This window comes from Tenrec ecaudatus, chromosome 7 (genome assembly GCF_050624435.1).
Source record: "Tenrec ecaudatus isolate mTenEca1 chromosome 7, mTenEca1.hap1, whole genome shotgun sequence".
NCBI classification, from domain to species: domain Eukaryota; kingdom Metazoa; phylum Chordata; class Mammalia; order Afrosoricida; family Tenrecidae; genus Tenrec; species Tenrec ecaudatus.
The window spans coordinates 32,240,492-32,266,351 of NC_134536.1; the positions used below are offsets into that span (position 1 = coordinate 32,240,492).

Genomic DNA, 25,860 nt, shown 5'->3' on the forward strand with positions numbered 1-25,860 from the left:
GTCAAAACTATCAAATATCAAATGCAGCTAGGGTGTATAGAACTGTTACCATGAGGATTGGTCAGCTGTGCCATCCTCGTTGGGTTTAAAATGAGCCAACTCAGAAGCAGAAACGGGGCCTCACTTTCTTGCTCAGAAAGACAAGCCAGGAGCAGAAGGGGCATTTTGGATCGCTAGACCGCTGTGATGACCCTCCCGGAGTGAGAGTGTGGCATCAGACGAGCAGTGGCAGCAGAGCCAAGAGTAAGAGCATGAAAGAGTGGTGGGCTTCTTGACCCAAGGGATGCGGCGGGCTGGCTGAGTACCTGTGGGCAGGAGGCTCGCTTGCAGAGTGGGGTGCCGCCAGACACTTCATCAGGGGAGCTAGGTTTGTGGACAAACAGGAGCTAGAGTAGAATAACTTTGGGCTGAGACTTAAAGTGAGGGGAGTGTCTTTAGGGCATTATCCGCGGCCCCAAAGCAGCTTTGTAACATTGCCCAAAGAGGGCAGAAGTCAACGGTGAGGACCAGACAAAGAGGTGCTTCTGCCTGAAGATGCAACCTGAACATTTCTCATCCTGATAACTGCAGGGCAGGGAACTATTTAACGTGGTTCTTCTAGCCAGTCTCACTTCCACCAGACGACCTTTCCCTGCATGGCTCTTGTACGAAGGCTGAGAAAGATACTGATGGGATTTACCTGTGACTAATTATGAGCAGGATCCCTTGAAGTGCCACCATGCACCTGAGAAGCAGGAGAAGCGATCTCATTACCAGCAAGAGCCAGGAGTGGAGCAAAACTGCCAACAGAGCAGCAGCAGAACCAGGAGCCAGAGCATGGAAGAGTGATGGACTTCTCAAGCCACAGAGCAAGCCAAGCTGAGAGCTCTGGGCAGGAGGCTAGCTGGCAGAGTAGGTTGTCTCTGGACACTTAATTAGGGAAGTGGACTTGCTGACTCCCAGAAGGGGAATTGAGAGCCTTGGGGTGAGGCTTGCTGGAGTGCATTGGCTCTGCTGGGTTTGCTGATCCATAGATCTTAAGCTTATAAGCAGAGTGGTATGCCCTTTAGGCATTTATTGGTAGACTTGACAGAACGTTGTAATTTGTCCTGATAACACAGCTCAACCCGGAGCACTTCTCACTGGCATACCCTTTAATCGTGAATTTTGGCTTTGAGTTCTGTGGAGCCATTGCAATGGATATTTGAATCCAGAGAAATAAAATAAAGAGCACTAATTATACAAGATATTACAATACCTTCCCCCTAGTGAACCCTATACTCGTGAGTACTGTCTGCGAGTTGTTTGTCCACTGCAGCAAATTATCCAGCCCAGCTAAGGAGCACAGTGTGTGTGTGTGTGTGTGTGTGTGTGTGTGTGTGTGTGTGTGTGTGTGTGTGTGAGGGATGGTGGTTGTCAGCACTGATTGGTAAAGAAAGCTGCACGGTCGAGGCATGTCTCACCTCTACCTCCTGGGACTCAGTCTAGGGCTGATGTTGAGTTTGATTCTCACTCCTCACCTGATGTCTGAGGTCAGATGTTGCCCCAAATGGCATTCTTACAACACTTCCAGAATCTTTCTGTTTCCCCATCCAAGTTGCACCAGGAAGGGGTGAGCTGTCAGGAGGTGCAGCCAAGCGAGAGTGGGCATTTCTCCCAGACTTTCTGTATTTGCAGTCAGGGAGCGCTGTAAGTTCTAGACTCCCAGGGACCGTCATCAAACTGCCATTCAAGTGAGATGGGCCCCTTTTCCACTGGGAGAAACCAGGCTACATTTTATTATTAAATGGTCAAATAAGGTCCATGACTTTTAAGTGAAATGTTTGTCTTGGTCCAGCATATGTACTAGTTGGTGCCTTTTTGTCTCTTTGCTGATAAAATCACTGGCTATTTAAGCTCTCTCATAGGACATGGCTCCAATGATTAAAAAATATTACATAACTGAAGGAACATTTTTCACTCAAATTGGAAATGGAGAGAAACAATAACCATAATACAATGTCTTGGCTGAATTACTTTTTGCCTCTGACTCTACAATTTTTTTAACAAAGAAAGTATGCAGCCCCATATTAAATAAAATATCGAAACTATTTTAGAATTATGATGAAATTACTTTTTGACTTTACTTAAATGTAATTTGAAGCCTTTATACTAACACTTCTGAAATTCAGAAGATTAAAAACAATTTTATTTTCCTTTTTCTGTCGTGTTCTTAGAGTTTTCATGAGTTCTTTGTGTGTCATTCTTGACTATAAAAATGGATTGGGAAGTAATTCAAGTCTTTTACAACGCCTTCATGCACATTCGTTTTAGTGTGTCTTAAACAAATTACACTATTATAATTACCTCCGATAACATCGCCGAGTCTAGCAGTCCCTAGAGGAACAAGCAAAAACAAGAGCTTTTCTCTTAATTACTCATTCATTAATTTATGAGACCTACTATGTTGCAGGCACTGAGTCAGAGACCAAAACCATAACCGTGGCCCTCCTGCAGTTCCTAGTTTAGTGAGACTGACAAATGCTACCAAAACACAAATACAATTACAATTACCGAGTGCCACATAGGCACGGTGGAAATGATTTCCTGAAGACGAGACACTGAGCTCAAATCTGAAGACTGAGGTGGAGCCACCAGGCAGAGTAAATAGCCTGCTCGGAGTCAGCAGGGCACAGAGTCTGACTGAGGGTCCGAGGGGGCCAGGGACGGCAGAGCATTCTAAGTCACACAGGCCTGGTGAAGAATTTAGAATTTTCTATTAAGTATAAAATGAAGTCACTACAGGGTGCTAAGGAGCCGACTGATATGATCAACTTGTTCTTCTTGGAATACAAGTCAAATTTTACATTAGTTTTAAATTTACAGAAAAATTAATGTGGTGACAGTGATGAGATTTTCCCTTTCCCTCAGCCCCTGTGAACTTGGGGTGCACATGTGTCTGGCCCCCTCTGACTTCTCAAGGGGGCAGAAGGAGACTCATCATCAGCTTCAGCCTTCAGCTAACCCCTCTGAAGGGGAGGTCAGACATCCCACCTCCTTTTCTCCTCTACCTATCCTGACACGCCCCCTCCCTCCCACAGCAGCCTCTCCTCTTCTGCTGGGTTCAGCGATTCTTTGCTGTGGCCACATGGAACTCTCAGAAAATATTCATGGTTTTGAGGGTTCATTGGCGAAGTGAGCAAGTTACAACTCAGGCTCAGAAATGCTAAGGATATAGTGCTTTGGGTTCTAGCGCCTCTTCTCAGTCATGTCACAGACATGCTTCTCTCTGGTCCTCTGCCTCTCAGTCACGAGGCCCTTTAGCTTCTCATTTTATACTCAGTTGGATAGCAAAATCGACCAGTCCTCGTGTTAGAGTTTCAGACACTCTATTTGCATGTTCCCACCTGCTCATTTGGTGGGAATTACAAAAACTGGGTAGGAGAAGCATAATTTACTGTGCCACAAGCCCGTATCTTTAATGCCTCCCATTAATAGGGTCTCAGCTTTGTCTTTTAAGCGTGACCCTGCCATTATGAGAACAGCAGACTTACGGGGCTCAAGGGTTTGTGTGGGGAGATGAGCAGCCAAAATAGGGGAGAGAGGCAGCAGCAGCTTGTCTTAGAAAGGGACAGTGATGATGGGGAATGGCTGATGAATGGCTTGAAGATATATTTAGGAAGAAAAAAATTAGTAAGACTTGGTGATTAGCAGAATAGGGGAACTCATTAATGTTGAAGACCTTTCATAAAGGGTGGGGGGAGAAGTTTCTGGCGTCTACCACAGTCTGTACAAAACCAAAAACCAAACCAAGTGGAGTCGATTCGGACTCATGCTGTCATGTGTCACAGAGTGGAACGGAGCTCCAGGGCTTCCCGGCTGGCCTCTTGATGGACACAGATTGCCAAGCTTTCTTTCTGCTGAATGGCTTTGAACTGATCATCTGTCAGTTAACAGTCAAATGGCTTGTGCTACCCAGAAACCTCTACTTCTTCCATGCATGTATTTACTTATAGATCTGTCTCTGCCTGAGAGGGACCAAGCTCCTTGAATTCAGAGATAGCATCCTGGGTATGTCATGCATGTGTAAAGGTGTCTGGCATAAGGCACTCATTGTTTCATGAATGAATGAATGAATGGAAGGAATTAACTGATGCTATGGAGGGCAAGATGAATATCAAAAACTGATCTTATAAATACGGTGAAGAAATGCTACCCAAATGATGACTCAAGGACTCTTGATATGAAGAATTCAGGAAATATACATTCGTGGGTCTTGAAATGGGAAATTTGCATTGACTAGCTCGCAGGGGATCCAGAAATCTCTTCTCAAGGGGTGCTGCAGCCTAACTAGGCGAGAGCCACTGAGATGCTGGTCTTCCTAAGGCCCTTCCAGCCACACCCTTTGTGATGCATTCTACGAGAGGGTACCCCTCCAAAAGAGCAGAACCCCCCCCACCAAGGTAAGTCCCGTATATACTCGTGTATAAGCCGAGTTTCTCCGCACATTTTCTTTGCAGTTTTTGCGGTAAAATTAGGGGCCTCGGTTGATATGCAGGTCATCTTATACTCAAGTATATACAGTATTTAAATTTTTTTACAAACCAACCTTATCACTCTCAAAGTACTCTCCATTATACTTAACACATTGGTCAAATCTGCAATTCCATTCCTGGAAAGGCTTCTCAAACTCATCTGTTTGGATGGCAGACAGCACCTCCCTAGTGCATTGTTATGGTGGCAAAACCAGTCTGTTTGCCACAAATCGGGCCTTTTTTGTCGCACGGTTACACAATCTTTTCAGAACCTCTCAATTTGATTACAGTCTGACCTGGTGGAGCGAACGCCAAATGCACTAGGAGTCGACATTTTCATCCATTCTGGACGTTGACAGGCATCCAGAACGAGGTTTGTCATCAATCAACATTTCACCTTCTTTGAAACGAGAAAACCACTCGTACACTTGAGTTTTCCCCATAGCGCTGTCCTCGTTAGCTGTGTTCAGTATCACAAGTTTCTGTGGCATCTTTTCCGAGCAGGAAACACAATTTCACAGCCACATGCTGTTCTCTTGAATTGGCTGTCACTTACAAACAAGGTTTCAAGGGACACTGCTTTTACAAAAATATTCGCTGTGACCAGAAAGAACTTTCCCAGGCGACACCACTGGGAGCATTAACTCAGAAAGTTGTTTGATGCTCACCTAGCGGGAAAAATGCGTACTACAAAAGTTGAGCCCAATGGAGCTTTTTCTGTTTTTTTTGGGGGGGGTACCCACTTGTACATGATGGCCTCTGCCGGTGGTTATAAGCCCAGATTGGAGGGTTAAGGTGGTTTGTATTCTAAGTGTTTCCTTGGGGGCATGGTCTGCTGAAAGAAAAACCCACACCTCCCTCACAGCCACCCCTCTCTCTATAAGAGCCATCTGGGAAGCACAGAAGTTCCAGGGACCGTGAAGGGAGGAGAGCCACCTTTTGAACATGATTGAAGTGACAGAGGCCAAGCCCTGAGGTAGCAGTGGCGGTGGCAAGGGGGCCACAGGACAGAGCAAAGAGTCAGGCTGAGACCAGAGGCTGAGGCAAAGAGAACATGATAGACAGAACGGTAGTGTGGTGTCCAGACTATGAGACTGAGGCAGCGCAGTGGGCTGGCTTCCAGGTCCACAGAATCAGGGACCAGGGGTCACAAGGTTGAGAGGCTGAGGACTGCCGAGAGACTGGGCCACTGGCTAAAGACAAGGTGCTGTTGAGGACCAATATTTTCTGATCCTGAATGTTTCGTGATCTTGGCTGTGGTCACATGAGAACTTCCCTAATAAACCTCCCTCCTTACTGTGAGTGTTGGAATCGCGCTACTCTAGAACTACATCCGGAGGATCTAGATCTAGATCATTGCCACTAATACAAACTCCCTAACACACTGAGGCGCTAACCACTAGTGAAGGCAACACTTTAGGGAGGATCCAAATCTTAGAGCCCCAGAGCAGGCGCAGACATTCACAGGAAAAGTAGCACTGATGGTTTTAGACAGCTTAACTCAGCACGCCAAGTATCAGTGGCCGGCCGTCTCCCATTCCGCGGCTTAAACACAACAGAGAGTGCCAGGGGTAGCTCCAGCTTCCCAGGCATAAAGAAGAGACCCAGCCCCAAACTTTGCATAACTGTCCTCAGAAAGAAAGATGCACACGGAATGCCACAGCACAGTGCTTGCTTTTCTTATCCTGACTGCTGTGGGAAACACACACTTTTCAAAGTACAGAGCTGAATTGTCAGGCGATGTAGAGTTGGTGCTGACGCCTGGCAGCCCGGAGTCTCCACCATGCTCACGGGGTTGGAATGTTTGTCCATCTCATCAAGGGTGCCCCTCGTCTTTGCTGACCTTTTCTAGAGAGTGGTCTTTCCTGATGCCACGTCCAAATTAAGCAAGCAAGACCAAGTCTGGCCATCCCCACTTCTACAGAGCATTCTGCGGTACTTCTGCCAAGATTGCTGTATTTGTTCCTCTGGAGGTTCATGATGGATTCAACATTTCCCCTAACACGGTTCACATGCACCAAATCTTCTCTCATTCTTTCAGTGCTCAGCTTTCACAGCCGTAAGAGGGGATTGAAAAAGCCATGAATTGGGTCAGGCACACCTTACTTGTCAAAGAGGCATTTTGCTTTTTAACACTTAAAAGAGGCCTTTTGTCACAGCTTTGTCCACTGAGTACATCATTGGACTGCCTGGTAGAGACATCGAGGACCACTCTCCTGTGGGAGATGATGAGAGGTTCAGAGAAGGCAATCTCGATGTTGTCACTGAGAATGGCAGCCCCGGGCACAGACAACTGACGTGGTGCCTACTGCTTTCTTACTCAAAGGGGCTGTCATTCACCTTTTTCTTTCGGCTTGGCTTCCACAAGGATGAGTGGGCCAGTCTGGCATTCTCCCAGTAGCTATGACGAATTCCTTGAAAGTTCAAATGGACTAGAAGACAAACTATGTCTCCCCCAAAGTTCTCAAGCGACACAGAAAACTCCAGAGTTCACCTCAGGAGCCTACCTGAAAACTGACATTCAAAACCAACTCCTTGGAGAAATTACGAGCCACACTGAAGCTGAGCCACACTGGCAAGGAATTGAGACATTTTCATCTCTGATAGGTTTCTATGAGCACTAGGCGCGTCCGCTCAGTTGCCTTGCTATCTCTTCCACCGATGTCTCTCTCAGCTGACGAGCTCTTCTGGAAGCACCACTCAATGGGGGCAGTCAGAGGCTCCCGCCTTTTGCTATGAATCTATGGACTCATTGCTTACTTTATTGTCTGTATCCCTCTTGCAGGAGATTCAAAAATAGAAATTTGAAACCAGAAAAAGTTTTATAAACTTCCATTGCATGTCACTCAAAAACATTGTGTCAATTCTCATGGTTTTTTTTGCTGGTTTGTTTGTTTGCCTGGTTGGATTGGAGCAGTGCTTGTTTTGGGGGGACGAGTAATCAAATAAACTCTAAAACTGAAAAAAAAAATACTAGACTATTTTAGTCTGGGTAGTTAGTCTGGGTAGACTAAATAAATTCATAAACACACATATGTGTATAAGAAAGAGCTTTATATACAAAAGCAATTGAATATTGAGGAAATATCCCAGCCTAGTCCAGACCAAGTCTATAAGTTCAATATTAGCCCATATGTCTGATACCTATCTATAAGGTCCTCTTCAGACTCATAAAACACATTCAATGACACCGAATGAAGGACAATCACAGGCCAGTGGGTGGAAAGTCTTGTAGATCCAGTGGTGGTATAAGCACCTCAGCGCTGGCAGGGGTCTCTACGTGGCTCCTCCAGCTCAGGACACTAGTGTAGCTCCATGTATCTTGTCAGCTGCAATGTCTCCCAGCGAGTCAGCCTGCGTCCTGCCTCCAGTGAGCTATTTATCTCCTTAACGACTCCAAACAAGGTCATCAAGCTGACAGGCTAACCTCCACCCCTTCACTCTTAAGCCTCTCAAATTGACAACAGATTATGTAACTGCCGCAATGCCTACAAACTGAAGAACATTACTGCTGCCGGGTGCCAGTGAGTTGTTTTCAACTCTAGGCATGCCAGTGGGACATAGAACTGCCCCAGAAACCTGGCTGCATCCCTTGTGGAAGTCAACCACCAGGTCTTCTTCCTCCCTTGGAGTGAGTTCCACCACCAACCTTTCAGTTGGTAGCCAAGCAATTAACTGTATGCACCACCTAGACCTGGCAGATGCATTTGACAGTGTGCAGAGATGACTCAATCATATATATATAGAAATCATACCATGTCTATAAACTTTCAAGGTTGAATATGAGAAAGCTTAGAGCTGTGAATCTCTCTCAAAATGAATTATACTTTAAATTAAAACTTGAATCAGATTAATATTTTATAGGTACCGACTCCACTTCACAACAATACACACTAAGACCGGGTGCTGTACCAGTCTAGAGTACTCTGAAAAATTAAAGAAAACCATTAAGCTGATGGAAGGCTCACTCTGACGGCATTTATGGCTGTGATCCACATGGATGCAGAAAGACTTCCCGAAGAATGCCACATCTCAGAAAGGAGAGAGTGCACTCAGACCAAACCAAACCAGAAAACTCCTATCAGGATGGTTTACTGCTTATTTGAAAAGCTGAAGACCCCGAAGAGAATTTGGCAATAAAATTGCACAAAAGAAAAAGAAATTCAGAAAAACTCTTCCTTATGAATGACACAGTATTAATATCTCGATGTTAAGAATAGTCTGAATACATGCGAAGCATAACTGGACCAGAGCATAAGGTTAGTGAGAATACCCACACGTCCCCAGGAACACAAACGGGTGAGGTGAGCAGGACTGTGCTTTGGTCATTCATAAGCTCTATCACCATAAACCACTGTGTCCCCACATCTCTGCAGCAGCGCAGGGTCGCCGAGTAGTAGCCGAAAGGCTGGGCTCAGACATGCCCTGGTGGCTTCTGCAGACAGGCCTGGCACTCTGCTTCCTACGGGGGCAAGTGTGAGAACTCTTCAGAGCACTTCTTCTCTGCGCACTGGGATCGAGTGAGCCGCAAATGATTTGACAACTAACAGCACCAAGCACAGTCGCTAATTTAAGCAGTCCTGAAGGGACCACTGGGCTCTCCAATGGTGGCGTGTCTGCACCATTTGCCACTGCTTCCAGTGCTCTGCGGGCCAGAGGAGGACACGGTGGTGGCGGATGAGAGGACAGGGAGACAGAGGCTAAGAGGCGGTCTCTTTTCTGTTGACTGCACATGAAAGCTTGAGGTGGGGAAAAACAACAACAAAACTCCCATCAGAAGAAGAGGCCTCTGCAGTAGAGAAGTTCCAGGACCTTCCTTGGGCTCCTGAGCATTCCTGTTTTGGGCTCTGAGGAATCTCGTATCCTGAGAAACGCTCCCCTTTCCTACGGAGGCTGGCTTGAGATGGTTTCAGTTACTACTCTCTCTCTCTCTCTCACACATCCCTCCACCAGACACAGTAGTGAAAGAAAAGGGATTCTGCCTGTTTTTAAAGATGAAAACATGTTGTTGTTTTTTTAATTCTCTCTATAGGTCAGCCCATCAAGTCGAGTCTTTAAGGGTTCAATTTCAAATGTATAGTGCCGCTGTGTTTGAGATGGAGGTTTTAGGGCAGACCTCAAGGGCGAATTACTGCTCAAGCCTTCGGCTCTCAGAGAAGGAGCAGACAGCCACCAGCCGAGAACATGGCTTGGCGGGCTCAAACGAGGCTCACAGCAAGTGCAGACAGCTGAAGGGGAAAGACTGATGGATGGTGAGGTGCCTGGGTGATTCGCTTCTTCCTGTGCAAATGACAAACTGCACACTGAGCTAACAAACTCTGAAAGGCTTATTAGGAATACACAACCAAGAAAATTCACACAACAACAACAAAAAAACACCCCCCCCTCCTGCCATAATCCCCAAATCCTGTACCTCAGAGGCAATCACTAGAAATTCTTTCAGTTGTTTCTTCTAACAGTGTCCGCTCTCTTTCTAAATAATATGCCCCAAGAATCTACGATTTGTTTTTATCATTTTAGATCTTCTTTTGATTATCTACTATAGAAGATACGGCAAAGCAACATCTACATTAAAAACATAAATATATACAACAAAATCCACTCAGAGGCCTTATTGAAACTGTATAACAGAATTTTAAAAATCTATAAAGCAAATTAACGGGCAAAATCCATAAATCTGTTAGGTCTAATCAGCACAATTCAAAGTTCAAAGCACTGACTTAGGCTTAGCGTTCCTCAGCCTTTTAGGTCTATCGGCTTCTGCTTGTGCGTGCATTAGGTTATGAATCAGGCTAGAATTGGATTTGATTCTCAAAGAAAAAGGTTAGTATGAAATAATTCCAAAAATGTTCTGCAGTTATAAATCAAGGCATCTAAAGTTTAAAAAATTTTAATGTTTCTTTCTAATTAATGTATGTTGTTTTACTTTATATAGAAAATTATTTTCATTTTTCACTTGGCATTTAACCTGAAAAATTAAGCTATACTCCATGAAAAGATCTTTCCAGTATGACAATAATCAAGGTAAGATTTTTATAATTTACACAAATCCAATGGAAAAACTCTTTGGGGACATATAAAAGAACATGGAGCAGATCCACAGCAAATCAACAAACTTGGAAATTACTACTTCACATATACAAACATCTGAACCAATAGCTAAAGAAAACCATGAAGTTCAAAGGCATTTCTCAGTAACCTGCACAGTACAGTTAACTGTACGTTACTACTTCTATTTGTAACTGTAGTTAATGAGCAGACACCAGTCCAATCGCCCGCCCCCTCCCCCCCCCCCCCCCAGTGTCAAATGGCAAGGTTCTGGAATCCAGTCTGTATGAATCTAAATGCAATAGAGCCCCGGGTGTTCTCAGAAAACACGCTTTCTCAACCCCACTGGACTTTTCACTTCAAACTCAGTTTTATTAATGACTGCTTCAAGCATAAAGTGAAGGGGGGAAAAAACACATCAAAGCACCATCGTTGTCTGGCTTTTATAGACAGAGTGACCAAGAGGTACCCAAACAGTGCAGGGAAAGGAGGAGGGAGCAGGGCCACGTGACACTCTCAGGGGCTTCCACCCACCCACGTTCCTATCTATTTGCTCTCGCTGACCTTTTGTGTGGGTGCAGGGACGAGGTGAGGTTGAAATGAAAGGTTCACGAGACAGCCTACTTATGCAGTTACACTCTGTTTGCTTTCCCTGACCTTTTTTACGGGGAAGGGGGAGAAGAAAGAGAGGGTTGGACCTGCCGTGGGAATCTGTGTTAATAAATATAAGGATCTAAAAAGCCCGTCAACCACACCAAAGTTAAGACACTACATCAGGACAAATGCCCCAGCATACATGTGACCAAGACAAAAGCAATCTCAGGATCTGCTGCCTTGTTAAGATTACTTCGAGCCAATTGAAGATTGTTTCACCACATATGCTGGCTAAAGCTATTTCTCTACTTTACAAGTAAACGAATACCGTTAAATATCACATTTACAAGAAGGTATCAGTAAGAGACATCTTCAGTGTTCCAGGCAGCATGACCTGTTTGTGTTAATCCTTACTTTAAAACGACCTTAAAAAGATGAGGTAAATGATCATTTGAAGGTGCATAGGCTCACATTCACCCACATTTCTTACCTATTTACTTTTCTACCACAAATATGTCATCAATTTGGACAGATTTAAAATTCTTTAGGGCAGCGTTTCTCAACCTGTGGGTCGAGACCCCTTTGAGGGTTGAACAACCCTTTCACAGGGGTCGCCCAGTCTGTAACAGCAGCAAAATTACAGTTATGAAGTAGCAACAAAAATAATTTTATGGTTAGGGAGAGTCACAACACAAGGAACTGTATGAAAGGGTCGCGAACTAAGGAAGGTTGAGAAGCACTGCTTTAGAGGATAAACTTAATTTAATTCACATCACATAGGGTAACAAATCTACCAAAGAAGTACCTTTTCCACCTCTCCAATCATAACACACAATAATGGGCGACTAGATTTATTCAAGGCATTCTTATCCTTAGACTACTAAGGTTATTAACGGTTGAAAAGGAGTTACAAATATGTATGTACACAAATACTTTATAAATAACTATAAATATATATCACAAAACACACACACATCTAAATCTTTTACAAATGCTCTTGCTTTCTTTTTCATAGGGAAGTCGTGGGTAACCTGATACTGGAATGCTCACCTGTTGTTGTTTTTTAAATCATTTTATTAGGGGCTCATACAACTCTTATCACAATCCATACCTACCTCACTTGGGTAAGCACATTAGTACATTCATTGCCCTTATCAATCTCAAATCATCTGCTCTCCACCTTAGCCCCTGGCTATCGTCTGTTTCACAGAGAAGGAGCACACAGCACAGCGGTCTACCTGCTCAGCTGCTAACAGGTCGCTGGTTTGAATGCACCAGCGGCTGTGTGGCAGTGTGCTGACGTAAAACTGACTGCCAGCCCAGAAACCCTGCGGGACAGTCCCGCTCTGCACACGTGGGGCTGCCCTTCAGTCAGAATCTACCTGACAACCAATGTCAAAGGCAAATTACTAAATGTAAAGGGGTGGGTGGTAGTGGATAGGTGGCCCAGGGGTGGAGGCAGGTCTGACCTCTGCCCAGAGGAAACAGGCCTTGGGCTGGTGAGGAGTTGTTGGGTTCTCCTGCCTGTGCAGACAGAGGAGATCAGATATGGTTTACATGTCTTCAAATATCAAGACTAGAGAAAAAGGAGCGCATAAGAATTCTGTGCCTATGACCCCTTCTTAACGAATCCATTAAAAGGTGAACTTCATCAAACCAAGAGGTACATTTCAGCTAAAAAGATTTGTATATATGACTGAGATTAAAACAAGAGTGGAAACACAATACATTATATGATATGTGCTAAATGTTAATACCTTGCATGTTCCTACAAAGTAGAAATAAACAGAAAATATAATGGACTTGATAGTTTTTATCACTAAATATGACCAGAAAACATAAAAATAAAAATATGTGAAAATATATACACGGAGAACAGACACAATGTAAAAGCCAGAGCAATGACATTAGTTAAAATCAAAAGGCATTTAAGTTAAATTAAACTCAAATTAATTAAATCCAAAAGGCATTCACCATAAGTAGACAAACTCTTCGATGCTAAAAGCCTCAATCCACAATATGGAGATTATAGATGTGTATCTACCAAATAACATAGCATCTACCCTTAAAAAACTTAAAACTACAGGAGATGCAGAAAGACATAGATGGAAACAAGTGAGCACAATGGGACTTCAAAACCCTTGTAGAAAAATGGAATTAAAGTCACAGAATTTGTCCATGAACCTTTTGAAGACTCCTTGGATAAGGAGACAATAACAAGCACGGGGGCAGTGAATTATAAAAGGTGATTCTTCTAGCCAGAGTCTCTGTAACTCCCACCAAGTTACCTTTTCCTGACTGGGTCTAAGACAGCGGTTCTCAACCTTCCTAATGCCGCGACCCTTTCATACAGCTCCTCATGTTGTGGTGACCCCCCAACCACAAAATTATTTTTGTTGCTACTTCATCACTGTAATTTTGCTACTGTTATAAACTGGGAGACCCTTGTAAAAGGGTCGTTCGACCCCCAAAGGGGTCATGACCCAGAGGTTGAGAACCGCTGGACTAAGGTGTGGGGGAAGGGGAGAACACCGATAGGATTCACAGGTGAGTAACTGTTAAGAGGATACATGTGGTTATCATCCTGCTGGGTATAAAACGAGCCCTCTGAGAAGCAGGTTGGAATCTCACTATCAGCAAGAGCCAGGTGTGAAGCTGTTTTCTGCACCCCAGATCCCTGTGTAGGGACCCTTTTTGAACCAGAAGACACTGTGACATCAGTGGAGCAGCAGCAGCAGAATCAGGCGCCTGAGCATGGAGCCCACAAAGAAAGTAGAGCTGAGGGCTTTGGGGCAGGAGAATGAATGGCCCCTGGAGTGTGGTGGCTCTGGGCCCGTAATGGAGGACACGCACAGAGCTCACAGTACATGCCTCTGGGTTGAGGTTCACAGTGCAGCGGCATGCCCGCTGGGCATTTACTAGCAACCCCGAGGAACTTTTTGACATGTCCTGACTGAACATCTGTATCCTGAGCATTTCTCACCTGCACTGCAACCTATTCACTTCCTTAATAAGACCCTGAATCATGAATCTTGTCTGAGATCTGTGTAGCCATTGCCATGAATTATGAAAGTAGAGTGTTGTGTTTGACAGGACAACATGACACAGACCAAGTAAGCCAAAATATTTTTGTAAAATACAGATGATTTAAACAACATAATCAATTAGACCTTATGATTATAGAAAGAGCCCTAGTGGTACAATGGATTTGATGCCACTTTTGTTTATGGTTATATATTGATCGTTAAATCCTGAGAAGAGAGAATATAAGTTCTCCTCAAATGCACATGGGGCATTCACAAAAATTCATCATTGATTAGGTTCCCTAATCAAAATCCAGATAAAGATAAGGCTATCTACTCCCATACAGAGTTACAGTCTCAGAAACTCACAGGGGGCAGTCTACTCTGTCCTACAGGGTTGCTATGAGTCGGAATCGACTTGATGGTAGTGAGTAAGTGACCCAAAACACCAGTAAATTCTGTGAAACAGAAAGCCTACAAATATAACTTTCTGATTACATACAATATCTGGGAAGTATTGGCCTCTAGGAGGTAATCAAACATGTAAATACACAAGGGAGTAAAAGAGAATGAACCCAGTGGCCGGAGGTATACATACCCTATCCCCTCAACGAACCCATGGCCATCACTCGATTCTGACTCACGGCAATTGTACAGGACAGAGCAGGACTGCTCCACAAGGCTTCCAAGGCCGTCAGTTTGTACAGAAGCCGGACTGCCCCATCCTTCTCCCAGGGAATGGGAGAAACCACAAGTTCCAGCACCGACCTTCTGGTTAGCAGCTGAGTGCTTCAACCACTGTGCCACCAGGGTGCTGCACACGCATAAAATGTATGCACAGATGCCAAGTGCCTTTTCATCTATAACCAAGTTAGCCTCAAGAGTCATATAATCATATCTAAGAAGAAAACTTCCAAATTAAAAAAAAATAGCATTAAAAGATAGTCTTCTATGCAACCTTTACAGTGGAAACATGTTACTACAAGAACAGATGGGCTTTTTAACAAGATTCAGGAAAAAGACTTTTAAACAGCGTCTTGGCTAATATTCAAATAGTAAAGAATTTACTCATATATGTGACTGGATCATGGAAACAGGAACAATGTAACATTAATCCTACTGGCAAATATTTAAATGTGCCCAGCTCACATTATTTTAATATTAGTACGATAAGCATATTACCTTTCATAACATATGAAAATGTTCCTTGTATTTCATCATGAAACCTACCTTACAGTAAAGTCGTAGGAGCAAGAGGCCAGCACAGAGGCATGGAATGGGGAAAACTACAAAACAAAGGGGGAGGGGGGTGTTTCTGAGGTTAGTTGCAATGACAACATGCCACTTCAAATGGTCAAGTTCATTACACTATAGAAACTTAAATTACGCTTTCCTTATATATTCTGCTCCTTAAATATCCATCTTCATGAACAGCAATTATGTTGACATTCTCCCCCAAAAAGCATCACTAAGACCCAAAATAGAAAATCATATCAATGTGAGTGAGGGGGAGGGGCAGAGTGGAGATCCAAAACCCATCTGTAGACAATTGAACATCCCCTTACAGAAGGGTCACAAGAGATGAGCATAAAATTGGCATAAAATTCAGCTGTCTCATTAAAAAGAAGTATCATTTACTTTCACCCTGAATGAGAAGAAAAATAAAACTGAGCGATGTCACTTAGTCAGATGTATTCCACAGTGACTTAGTAGAACTTGTCTCAACAGAAGCAACAGCGTGAACTGAAGTGGCCTCGCAACCAGGTAAACTGTTTTGGAAGCAATCCCCACCCCCTCAAAATTCATCAAGTCAGGGGAAATAAAATTAACCCTATTTCTATACCATTTCCAATAAAGTAAAGAGAATTTCCCTAGGAATGGAAAACTATGTAATATTAAGAGTTGACCAGGCATGACGGAATAAGGGAACAATTTTTAGTTAACCCTAAGCATTGACTATCTGCAGTATCCCAGTTGTCACTAATTATTCAACTATTTTACCTAATTTTAGCTTTCAATATTCATTATCATTAGCTGGGTAACAAATACATGCGTAGAAAATTCATTAGGCACCAACCCCTAAACACTAAGTGGTGTTTCACAGAAGTTTCCAATATCCCTATTTATAAGGAAGATTCTATACACAAAAAGAAAAAGGAAGACTTACTTTGACTCTCCTAATAGCGTACTTGTGACCAAGAAGTTCAAACACGGGCTGCCGTACATTTCTCAAGTCCCAGCCTCTCAAGCTACAGTCGACTGCCCCTGTCACCAGCAAGTTCTGAAAACAATTCAGGAAAAAGAGCACACTGTGGTATCTTTTCAGGGAAGCAGTACCAATATTTTCCTACTGGAAACAACCGCTATTTCTCCAGTAGTTACTTACTATGAACCCAGGAGTTATTCTTCAGAAGTTCCACAACAAGAAAGAAATTAAAAACAACAACACTGGAAAGCAAACATTCACAGGGCATGAGGGAAAACTCACTGTGCTTTCTCTGCCAGAGACTGCCACACACCAGGGACAGGCAGTCCTTCCCGACAGGGTAGTGAGTTGGCCACCTCACCTTTAGCAGGATTGAGTAGCTAAGACAGGCATCCTCAAACTACGCCACATGCGGCCCGCCAAGGACATTTATCCGGCCGGGTGTTTTTGCTCCGTTTGTTTTTTTACTTCAAAATAAGATATGCGCAGTGTGCATAGGAATTTGTTCATAGTTTGTTTTTTTTTAAACTATAGTCCAGCTCCCCCATGGGTCTGAGGGACAGTGAACTGGCCCCCTGTTTAAAAAATCTGATGACCCCTGATCTAAGACATAAAAAATCATATCTGACTAATAAGCTCAACTTTCTTAAAGTTTCAACATGACCTGAAGTTTTATCAGATATTGGGGGGGGGAGAAGAAAAAGAAGAAGCCAATTAATTTAGGGATGTTTAAAAGAGCAAAGAGCATAAATTAAGTGTTTGTGCATTTTGCTACATCTAAACCAGCCATCCGCCCCCCCACTAAGTCTCATGGGCTCAAACTTAATCGTAGCTGAAAATTTATGCAAATAGTCAGGTTTTCTAACTCTGCCACCTAGAGTGCTGGTGGCCCCCCTGATCGCCAGGCTGAGGGGGCCAAGTGCTGGTCCACAGCTGCCCTTCCCTCGTCACCGAGAGCCGACGCTCACTGGTGGAATATGCTGGGCTTAAATATAAGCATATATAAAAATTTTCAATGTTTACAACAAATATGTTAAAAACACTCTCAGGTACCAAGATTTTTCAAATTCCTCAAAGTAAAACAGATAATCTGACAACTTCCTTCTGTTCTGTGGAAGACTCATGCATGAGAGGGATTTATGTGAACCACACGCAGCAGCACTAAAAGTGTTATCTGGATAAAATACTGCATAAAAACGGAGTACATACTATGCCTTCAACTATCTTATTTCTTTTTTTTTAAAGAACTCTGCCAACGCACTTTTCTTTAACTTTCACTAATTAATTTGAAACTGGGAATTTTTGTCATCGCCCACAGAGCACCTCAGGTGCACAAATATCTATCAACCCTTTATCATCCATTTCTAATCCATCTGCTCCTGCGGTGAGCTGAAGCTTTGCAGAGACGTTACACATGGACACTGCTATGCTACAGAGGCATGAGACTTTATTTATCAGGCTTCGGGGACAGATGAAACAGACAATTTTAAAAACCTGATGAACTGTCAAATTAGAAATCAAGTTGTAAATAGTTCAGCAGTTTAACTAGCAAAGTGAAAAATACGTGAAAGTAAAGGTGGATACAAAAATGGCGGGGTTAAGAGCAAAAAGAAAATAAGAAAAAAACATAAAGGGTAAAGCTGGTTCCCAAAACAAACAAGTACAGCTGCCCTGCTGAACTCTGAAAATTTCTGGTCCATCTTCTGCCTGTTTCATATGCACCTAAATCCAATTGATGCTAATGCAGGTCACTCACAGTCGTCAATTAGGATGGAAAGGGACTGAATGAAACGTAATCATCCAAGAACACAACCAAGATCCACACAAAGATCAAATAAAATCTGAAACACTGTAATTGTAGGAGGAACTAGGCAGCTCGGGCTGGAGCCACCACTGTACCTCATTGTACTTGCACCAGTCGCAGCTCAGAATCTCCGCCTGATGTGCTGGGATCACGACTCTGACTCCTGCTGCCTTCATATCCCAGATCCTCAGCGTCTGGTCACCTGGTGAGAAAACAAACACAACTAAGAAGCTGTAAGAAGGGCTCTATCAGGGTGGGGTTAAAAAGAGGAGCTTACACCAAGCATTTTCAAGTAGAAAATGTTTTGGAAATGAAGATGGCAACGGATGTACAAATATGCTTGATAAAATCGATGTATGGAATGTTGTAAGAGCCCCCAATAAATTATTTTTTAAAAACGGGGCTCAATCTCCTTCCACCACTCACATCATTTGGATAGTCAGTGATATAAACGTGCCCACAATGATCAATCAAGTATAGCTACACTGCGCTTGTTGCTCAGACACACTTACATCTATTTGAAACTATACTACAGTGCTAAGGCTACCCAAAGTGATGGACACATCTCCTGGACCCCGCGATGAGACAAGCACAAGCAGCCAAACGTAAACCCAGTGCATGTCCTTCAAGACGGAACCAGGCCCTGAAAAATCTTCATCTCTTGAACCTGAATGTTTAACCAGCACCTTAAGTCAAAGGCATTAATTCAAAGGCCATCCTTATGCCTTGTCCATCACATCATAAGAGTATGTAAATGATTAAAGCTAGCGAACTTCACAGTGTAGACACAGAGGTTTCAAAACTAACTTACTTTAGCAACAACATGGATGGACCACACAAATGCAATGTGAGCCAAGAAACCAGACATAGAAGCATAGCACTATGCAGCACTGAGCAGGAGGCCAAGCAGTAGTCAGCCCGGGTTGCAGGAGAAGGTGGTGATTAGGGTGAGGGGGGAGGGCTGTGATAAAGTTCTGTTCTTGAACTGAGTAAACAATGGCTAAACAGATGTGTTTGCTGTAAAAAAATTTAAGCTGTACCCTTAAGATCAAGCACCATTTATGTACAGTATACTTCAGGAAAATATTTGAATGCTATAACAACAAAGGATGGGGGGGAGGGGTAATGACTATTCCAAGCTTCACTACCACAATATTGTGTTCAGCACCTATATTCATGTATCATTAAAAAAACATCTCTGCTAGGCCTGTGCCTTCTTGCAGCTAACTGAAGCCCTCTACAGAGCGGAGAATCCCACTTCCGCTGCACACTTCCGGTGATTCCCATGCAGGTAGAGGAAGAACTGCTGGCCAAATGGCACGCTGACTCATTCAACTCCTCGAGCCACCAGGACATGGCTGCTTTCTCTAAGAGCGCTGTCCAGCCATGTGGCCTTCCACTGTCGGCCAGCCGGTTGCCAGAGACCTGTGATGGCACTGAGCCGCCAGCTTCCCTGAGGGGTACCAGATCTGCCACAGCAGCACAGCCAGTGTCGGGGGGAGAGAGACGTGCTGGCTGCTCCTTGTGGCTAACTCCAAATCGCAGCCAGTACGAGAACCTGGCTGAGAGGAATGAGTGGAAATCTCGAAGCAAAAACTGTGAAGTGGACTGGGTAGCAAAAGCAAGCAAGCTGCGCCCCAGTAATTGAATTTCTTTAAAATGCCAGATGCCTATCGGATGCGAAGTGACTTTTGCCATCGTGGAACAGGGTCCCCTGAACCCACACGTTTAGGCATGGCGACGACTGACGCAATTGTATGGGGTCTGCAATTGCAGTAATTCCGTTCACATGGCTCACAAGAAAGCTTACTTCAGATTCATCCTCTTTGTGGAAGCAGCTCAAATCTCCTTCCCATCTAACCCACGTCACTTAGAAATAAGAACTCCGTTTTAACATAACGATCATGAACAGCACGAAAGGCCATGGCCTTGTAGAACTCGGCCTTGGAAGTCCGTGCTCATTTGCGTGTGCCTTAGCTCAGCTGACGATCACACACTGGGCTCTAGAGTCACAAACACTGCATAACCTGCAAGATGACTAAATTCCTGGGGCAGCCTAACGTTTCTATTCCCATATATTATCTTAGAATATAAACTGCTTGAAGTGGTTGAAATGACAAAATTACATTCCTAGCCTATATATCTGCCACGTGGTTAGGTAACATAAGCACATCTTGATTGCCTACTACATACGCAGGAAAATTCCATGAACTCTTCACTATATCTTTCCATGAACTTTTTAGTTTTTATAAATCTTTAATCAGATATAATTAAGTAAAAATTAGGGAGCACTTCACAAATTTGCATATCATCCTTGTACTGGGGCCATGCGAACCTTCCCTACATCCTTCCAATTTTAGTATATGTGCCGCTGAAGCGAGCACTTCCATAAACGTTTAGTAGTGTTGCAAGCGTTTACCATGAGAAACAAAGTCCGCCCATTCCTCACTTACCGGCTTCGCTTCGGTTAGGGCCCAGAGAGCAGGTTGTTAGACAAACAGATGAGTGTTATGCAAAAAGAGAATGACATCATACCCTAACTTCCAAACCACGGAGAATCAGGGCCCAGCCAAGTCACATGTACCTCTAACCATCACAGCTGTGGTCACTCTGAATTCCCACTTCAACATTCACTGTTGCCAGATACGCGTCTAATGAGCCAAGTAGTTGGACAGATGTTTTACTGTTGTTATAAAGGCAAACTTCTGGGTAAAAGACAATCAACAGAAGAGGAGTTGTGTGTATATTACAAGGTTAGGGGCCACAACGCAAAGTTGGCAGTGCGAGGAGTACTGCACCGGGATGAGGAGATGTTTTCAAGCAAGCACTGAGACAAAGTAAGAGAACTCACTGTGGAAGGGCCTCCGTTAACTTCCTGACACAGCCAAGGAGGAGGGAAAAAATTAAGACGTTCTTAAACTAAAGAAGCTCTTTCCTATTTGAATCTGGCACTGCAATCATTCGGTGGACTCTAAGAGATGAACACATTCCCATGAAAGAAATTCCCATTACATCAACCGAAATAAACTACTGATGCAGCATCTCAAAACAGTGTTATATCATAGACCAGCATAGCAGTTCACAGAGAGGGCTGATCCCTAGATACAGCAGGGGTGACTGGGAGGAAAAAAAAAAGCCAGAGCTGTGACCCACCAGGACAGGAATGGAGCCCAGAATTCTGCTGTTTCCTAAGCCCCACCCACCCATGATGATCATCTCGGCTTTAGATGCATGGGACTAGTATGTTATTACACACCATTCAATCCAGATTTAACTTGGAACAAATTCCTTACAACTTAGCTGTTGGATAAACCCACCCTCCCATCCAGGGCCATCAAACTGTTTTTGACTTCCAGTAATACTACCTATAGGGTTTCTGAGGCTGTGACTCTTCACGGCAGCAGACAGCCTCATCTATCTCCCGTGGAGTGACTGGTGGGTTTGAAACGCCGACCTTACAAAGTTAGCAGTCAAATGCTTACCACTACCAGGACTCCTGTTCATTCTTCCAGTGCACACAGGCACTGCAAAGTCCATTGTTCATATGTGCTCGTGTCTCTCCCATGTCCCATCCCTCTGCCTCCAGCTTCTCACCTCTTTATCCTTGCTTGTTCTTAAGGTATAGCATCAATGCTGTTTCTTCAGGGATGCGTCTCTGGCCACCAGTCCAAACAGCTCAAGAACCCTTCCATGTATTCCTGCAGGATCCTGGACACACGCTACTAATAAGAGGTCATCTTTATAGGGCCCTGACTTGGTGCCGAGCACTCGTCCAGGCCTTTTTGTACACATTAACTCACGTAATCCTCCCCCACTCCATTCTTCCCTCCCTGTTTTAGAAATGAAGACAGAGACTAACAAGCACCAAGGCACCCAAGAAGCCAGTGGTGGAAGCACTGGGCAGTGCGGTCTGTTGCCCACATCCCGAACCGCTGCCGTGTCACCGCCCCTCAAAGAAGTTCTCACTCTGGAGGATGGTCAACTTCTTGGTCTTTTATTTCATATTTTTTCTTAGTGTGCCTCTTGCTTACTGGGATGTTAAGCTCTATGAGGCTCAGACTCCTGCCTGGTTTCATCTTCATTGTATTTGCAGCTCGCTTCTTTTCTTTAAGATCATTTTATTGGTGGCTCTTATACCTCGTTACAATCCATACATTAATTGTATCAGACACATTTGTACACATATTACCATGGTTCTTTTCTAGACATTTACTTTCTGTTGAGCCCCGTTCCTTCTCGCAACCAAAATTCACCTAGCATGCAGTCATTGTGAGTTTGAACTAACTCAACAGAAATGAAGCAGCAACATTTTGTTAATATGCTAATAAGATAGTTAGTCACCTTTCTTATTGTTCTGGTAGCATTATGCCTCCCAAATGTGTATTACAAATCCAAAATCCTATGCTGGCTGTTACAATTCCATTTGGGAACGGGTTTTCTTTATTAAGTTGATGAGAAATATGTATTGTTGTTATTGTTGTTAGGTGCCATCTAGTCAGTTCTGACTCATAGAGACCTGTGTACAAGGAAACAGCCCAGTCCTACACCGTCCTCCCTCTTGTTCTTATATTGGAGCCCAGACAGCCACCACATCAATTCAGTTCTTCCGGCCTTCTCCCTCTGTCGCTGCCCCTTCTTCTTTACTAAGCACGATGTCCTTCTCCAAGGATTGGTCTCTCCTGATAACATGTCCAAAATATATGAGGCAAATTCTCACCATCCTTACCTCTAAGGAGCATTCTGGCCGTACTTCTTCCAAGACAGAAGTGCTGGTTCTTTTGGCAATCCGTGGTTCTTTCATTATTCTTCTCCAGCACCAAAATCCAAAACCATCGATTCTTCTTCGGTTTTCCTTATTCAGTGTCCGATTTTCACATTCATATGAGGCAACTGAAATGTCATGGCTTGGGTCAGGTGGACCTTAGTCCCAAAGTAATACCCTTGATTTTCAACAGTTTAAGGAGGTTATGTGCAACAGATGAGCCCAGTGGAATGTGTTGTTTGATCTCTTGACTGTTGCTTCCATGAGCATTGATTGTGGATCCAAGCAAGAAGAAATCCTTGACAACGCAACCTTTTCTCTGTCTCCCATGATGCTACTATTGGTGCAGCTGTGAGGACCCGGGTCTTCTTTTCACTGAGTTGTCATCCACACTGAAGGTTGCAGTCCTTGATCTTCACCAGCAAGCGTTTCAAGTCCTCATCACTGTCGGCAAGCGATGCCTGTGTCAGCTGCTGAAGCTTATTCACACTGGGTGATCCGCTGCCATTTGACACACCAGTGACATAGCTTCTGGCATCGCAGCAACACACAAGCCACTGCAGTGCGGCAAACTGACTGGGAAGTGGTGAGAGGCAGTGTGATGGGGGTTTTATCGTGAGCCAAGCTCTTCTGAGCTATGAAAGAGAGTAAGAGCAGAGATGGGGCAAAACTGATGCCAAGCCACATGCAGATCTCCAAGGAACCAGGAAGCTAAAGATGACACCCTGACCTTCCTCCAGAGCCACAAGAGAGGAAGCCTTCACAGAGCTGGCACCCTGCATTTGGACTTCTAGCTTCAGCTGTGAGGAAACAAATCTCTGTCTGTCACAGCCACTGCTTGAGGCATTTCTGCTGCGGCGGCACCAGAGAACTAGGGGATTCTATAGCAGCAACCCCAAATATTCCAGTGTTTGACTCTATGAGGCTATATGAAAGAGCTATTCCTCCTGGGAATGTATTAAAACAAGGCGAGCGAGGAGAATTTGCTAGCAAGCTCATTTGGAAGTAAATGTTGGAGTTTGTTTGGGAAGTAGATTTTCGTTTTTTACTAGGCTCAATGGAGAGTCTCGGAGTTTGCACAAACTTTGATACTGCCCTACAATCTCTTCCAATATTTCTGCAGAATGAAAAACCTTAAATACTCTCAATTTTATTAAGCAGACTCATATTTGAAAATCTCGAGAGAATATGCCTAAACGGTGGCAAATGTTTGACAAGCTGACCTTCCCAAACCATAAGAGTTGGCCCCCAAATGGCTTTACTGAATTCAAATGCCAGTTCTCAGGAACCATTGTAAAAATTCTGCATGTCTGCTTTTAGGAACATTGTACTCTGTAGTTCAGAGTCCAGGGCCTCCGGGTCTGGTTTTTATGGAGTGCCCCCGTGATTTGCTTCGGCTATGATGTGCAGACCTTTAGTTCAGTCTCAGGTCCCGGGAGTCCACTTGAATCCTGATGGTCAGTGGTTAAAATGCTCAGCTGCTAACCACAATGTTACCAGTTCCATCCCAGCCGTCTAGGAAACACACCCACATATACAGCGACACAGATGCTATTTCCCATGGTAGAATTATTAGATTTTAAAAATAAAAATGTTTGCATAGTACCTGGTGTAGCTGACACATTCAACAAAATGTTAGTTGTCCCCATTATTATAATTTCCATCAGTCAGAACAGAAGGGCTTATTCAATGAAACAATCACAACCACGGATAAGCCATATTGGAAAGTTACAAGGTGACCTCATTTCTTATTCTGAAATAAATTCCCGGTGAGCCCAATATTAAATTTAACTGCAAAACTTCTAGAGGAAAATGTAGGGGACTGTTTGTATAGACCTGGGATGGGAAAGAATTCTCCAACACAAAAGCCTGTATGGCGCTTTTCTAACTTTCTGCTGGCTCCGTAAGCATCGTCCGGAGACGTTCATTCTCTCCGAATTAAAATGGAAAACTACGAAAACCTCCCGTGGCCTCGACTGGGTTCCCGGGACAGTCATTTGTCACCCGTGCTAGGTGACCAGCTTCCTTCGTTCTCCCTTGCGGGCTCCGTTACTCCCAGTTAGCCAATGGCACACTTCTCGTCCCCGGGGTCAGGCTTCTCAGTCCTAAATGTACCTGCTCACTTGGCAGTCTCACATGTGAACGAAATGCAAGCTCTCTCTTCCAGACAACTTCCTACTGCAATGGTCATACCACCATCCACAGACTGGTCCTTGCTAAGGGCCGAAGAACCACTTTACTTGACCTCTCCTACATCATCCACATCCTGCAAGGCTCGTACATCAGTACGGAAAAACAACGCACACGCATCTCTCAGAAGAAACAGTGGGCCAAAGACATGAACGTGCAACTCACAAAAGAACTGCAGTGGCCAATTAACAAACTTTTTTTTACTTCCCTAATTATCAAATATGCAAATCAAAAGAACAATTAGATGCACCAGATTGGCAAACATTTGAAAGACTGAGGAGGTACATCTGTTTACCATTTTAGGGTCCAAGTCTTTTAATAACAGACTTCTCGTTCCCAATCAGAATTAACTGATGCCATCGAGATCCTAGCTGTTCTTTCATCCAAAAGGTAATACACTGGACTATGAGGATTTGTATGAATATCACAATTAAAACTATCATCTGCTCTGTCGAACCTTCACCGAATTCATAATAAGAAGCTTAAAATAAATAAATAATAGTGTGCTCAATGGAGAAATAAATTTGCTGACTGGAGATTTTCTGGCTCATAATTACAAAAGCAATTTTCCTAGAGGAGTTAAACAAAAATGGGATTTAGAACTATATGCCTATAACTGTAAGTACAAACATAACTAAGGAAATGTAGTTTGTGAAGATACTCTCTTCCCCAGAGTAGTCTCCATAAAGATCTTTCATTTTCGTGCCATGTGTTCGAGAGTGGGTCCAAGAACTTTTCTT

The 25,860-nt window shown here is 43.8% G+C and overlaps 1 protein-coding gene and 1 non-coding gene across 2 annotated transcripts in view; both read right to left on the reverse strand.

Annotated features, from left to right (window-relative positions):
* Positions 1–25,860, reverse strand: part of PEX7 (peroxisomal biogenesis factor 7) — an 87,853-nt gene that overhangs the window by 31,579 nt on the left and 30,414 nt on the right. Inside the window, exons 6-8 of the mRNA XM_075554483.1 lie at positions 18,264–18,370; positions 16,326–16,439; positions 15,389–15,444 (exon numbers count right to left, since the gene is read on the reverse strand). Of these exons, the coding sequence (XP_075410598.1) occupies positions 15,389–15,444; positions 16,326–16,439; positions 18,264–18,370 (277 nt within the window). The remainder of the gene's footprint in view (positions 1–15,388; positions 15,445–16,325; positions 16,440–18,263; positions 18,371–25,860) is intronic.
* Positions 20,446–20,552, reverse strand: LOC142453940 (U6 spliceosomal RNA). Its single transcript, XR_012785494.1, has one exon. It is a non-coding gene; the product is annotated as a U6 spliceosomal RNA (small nuclear RNA).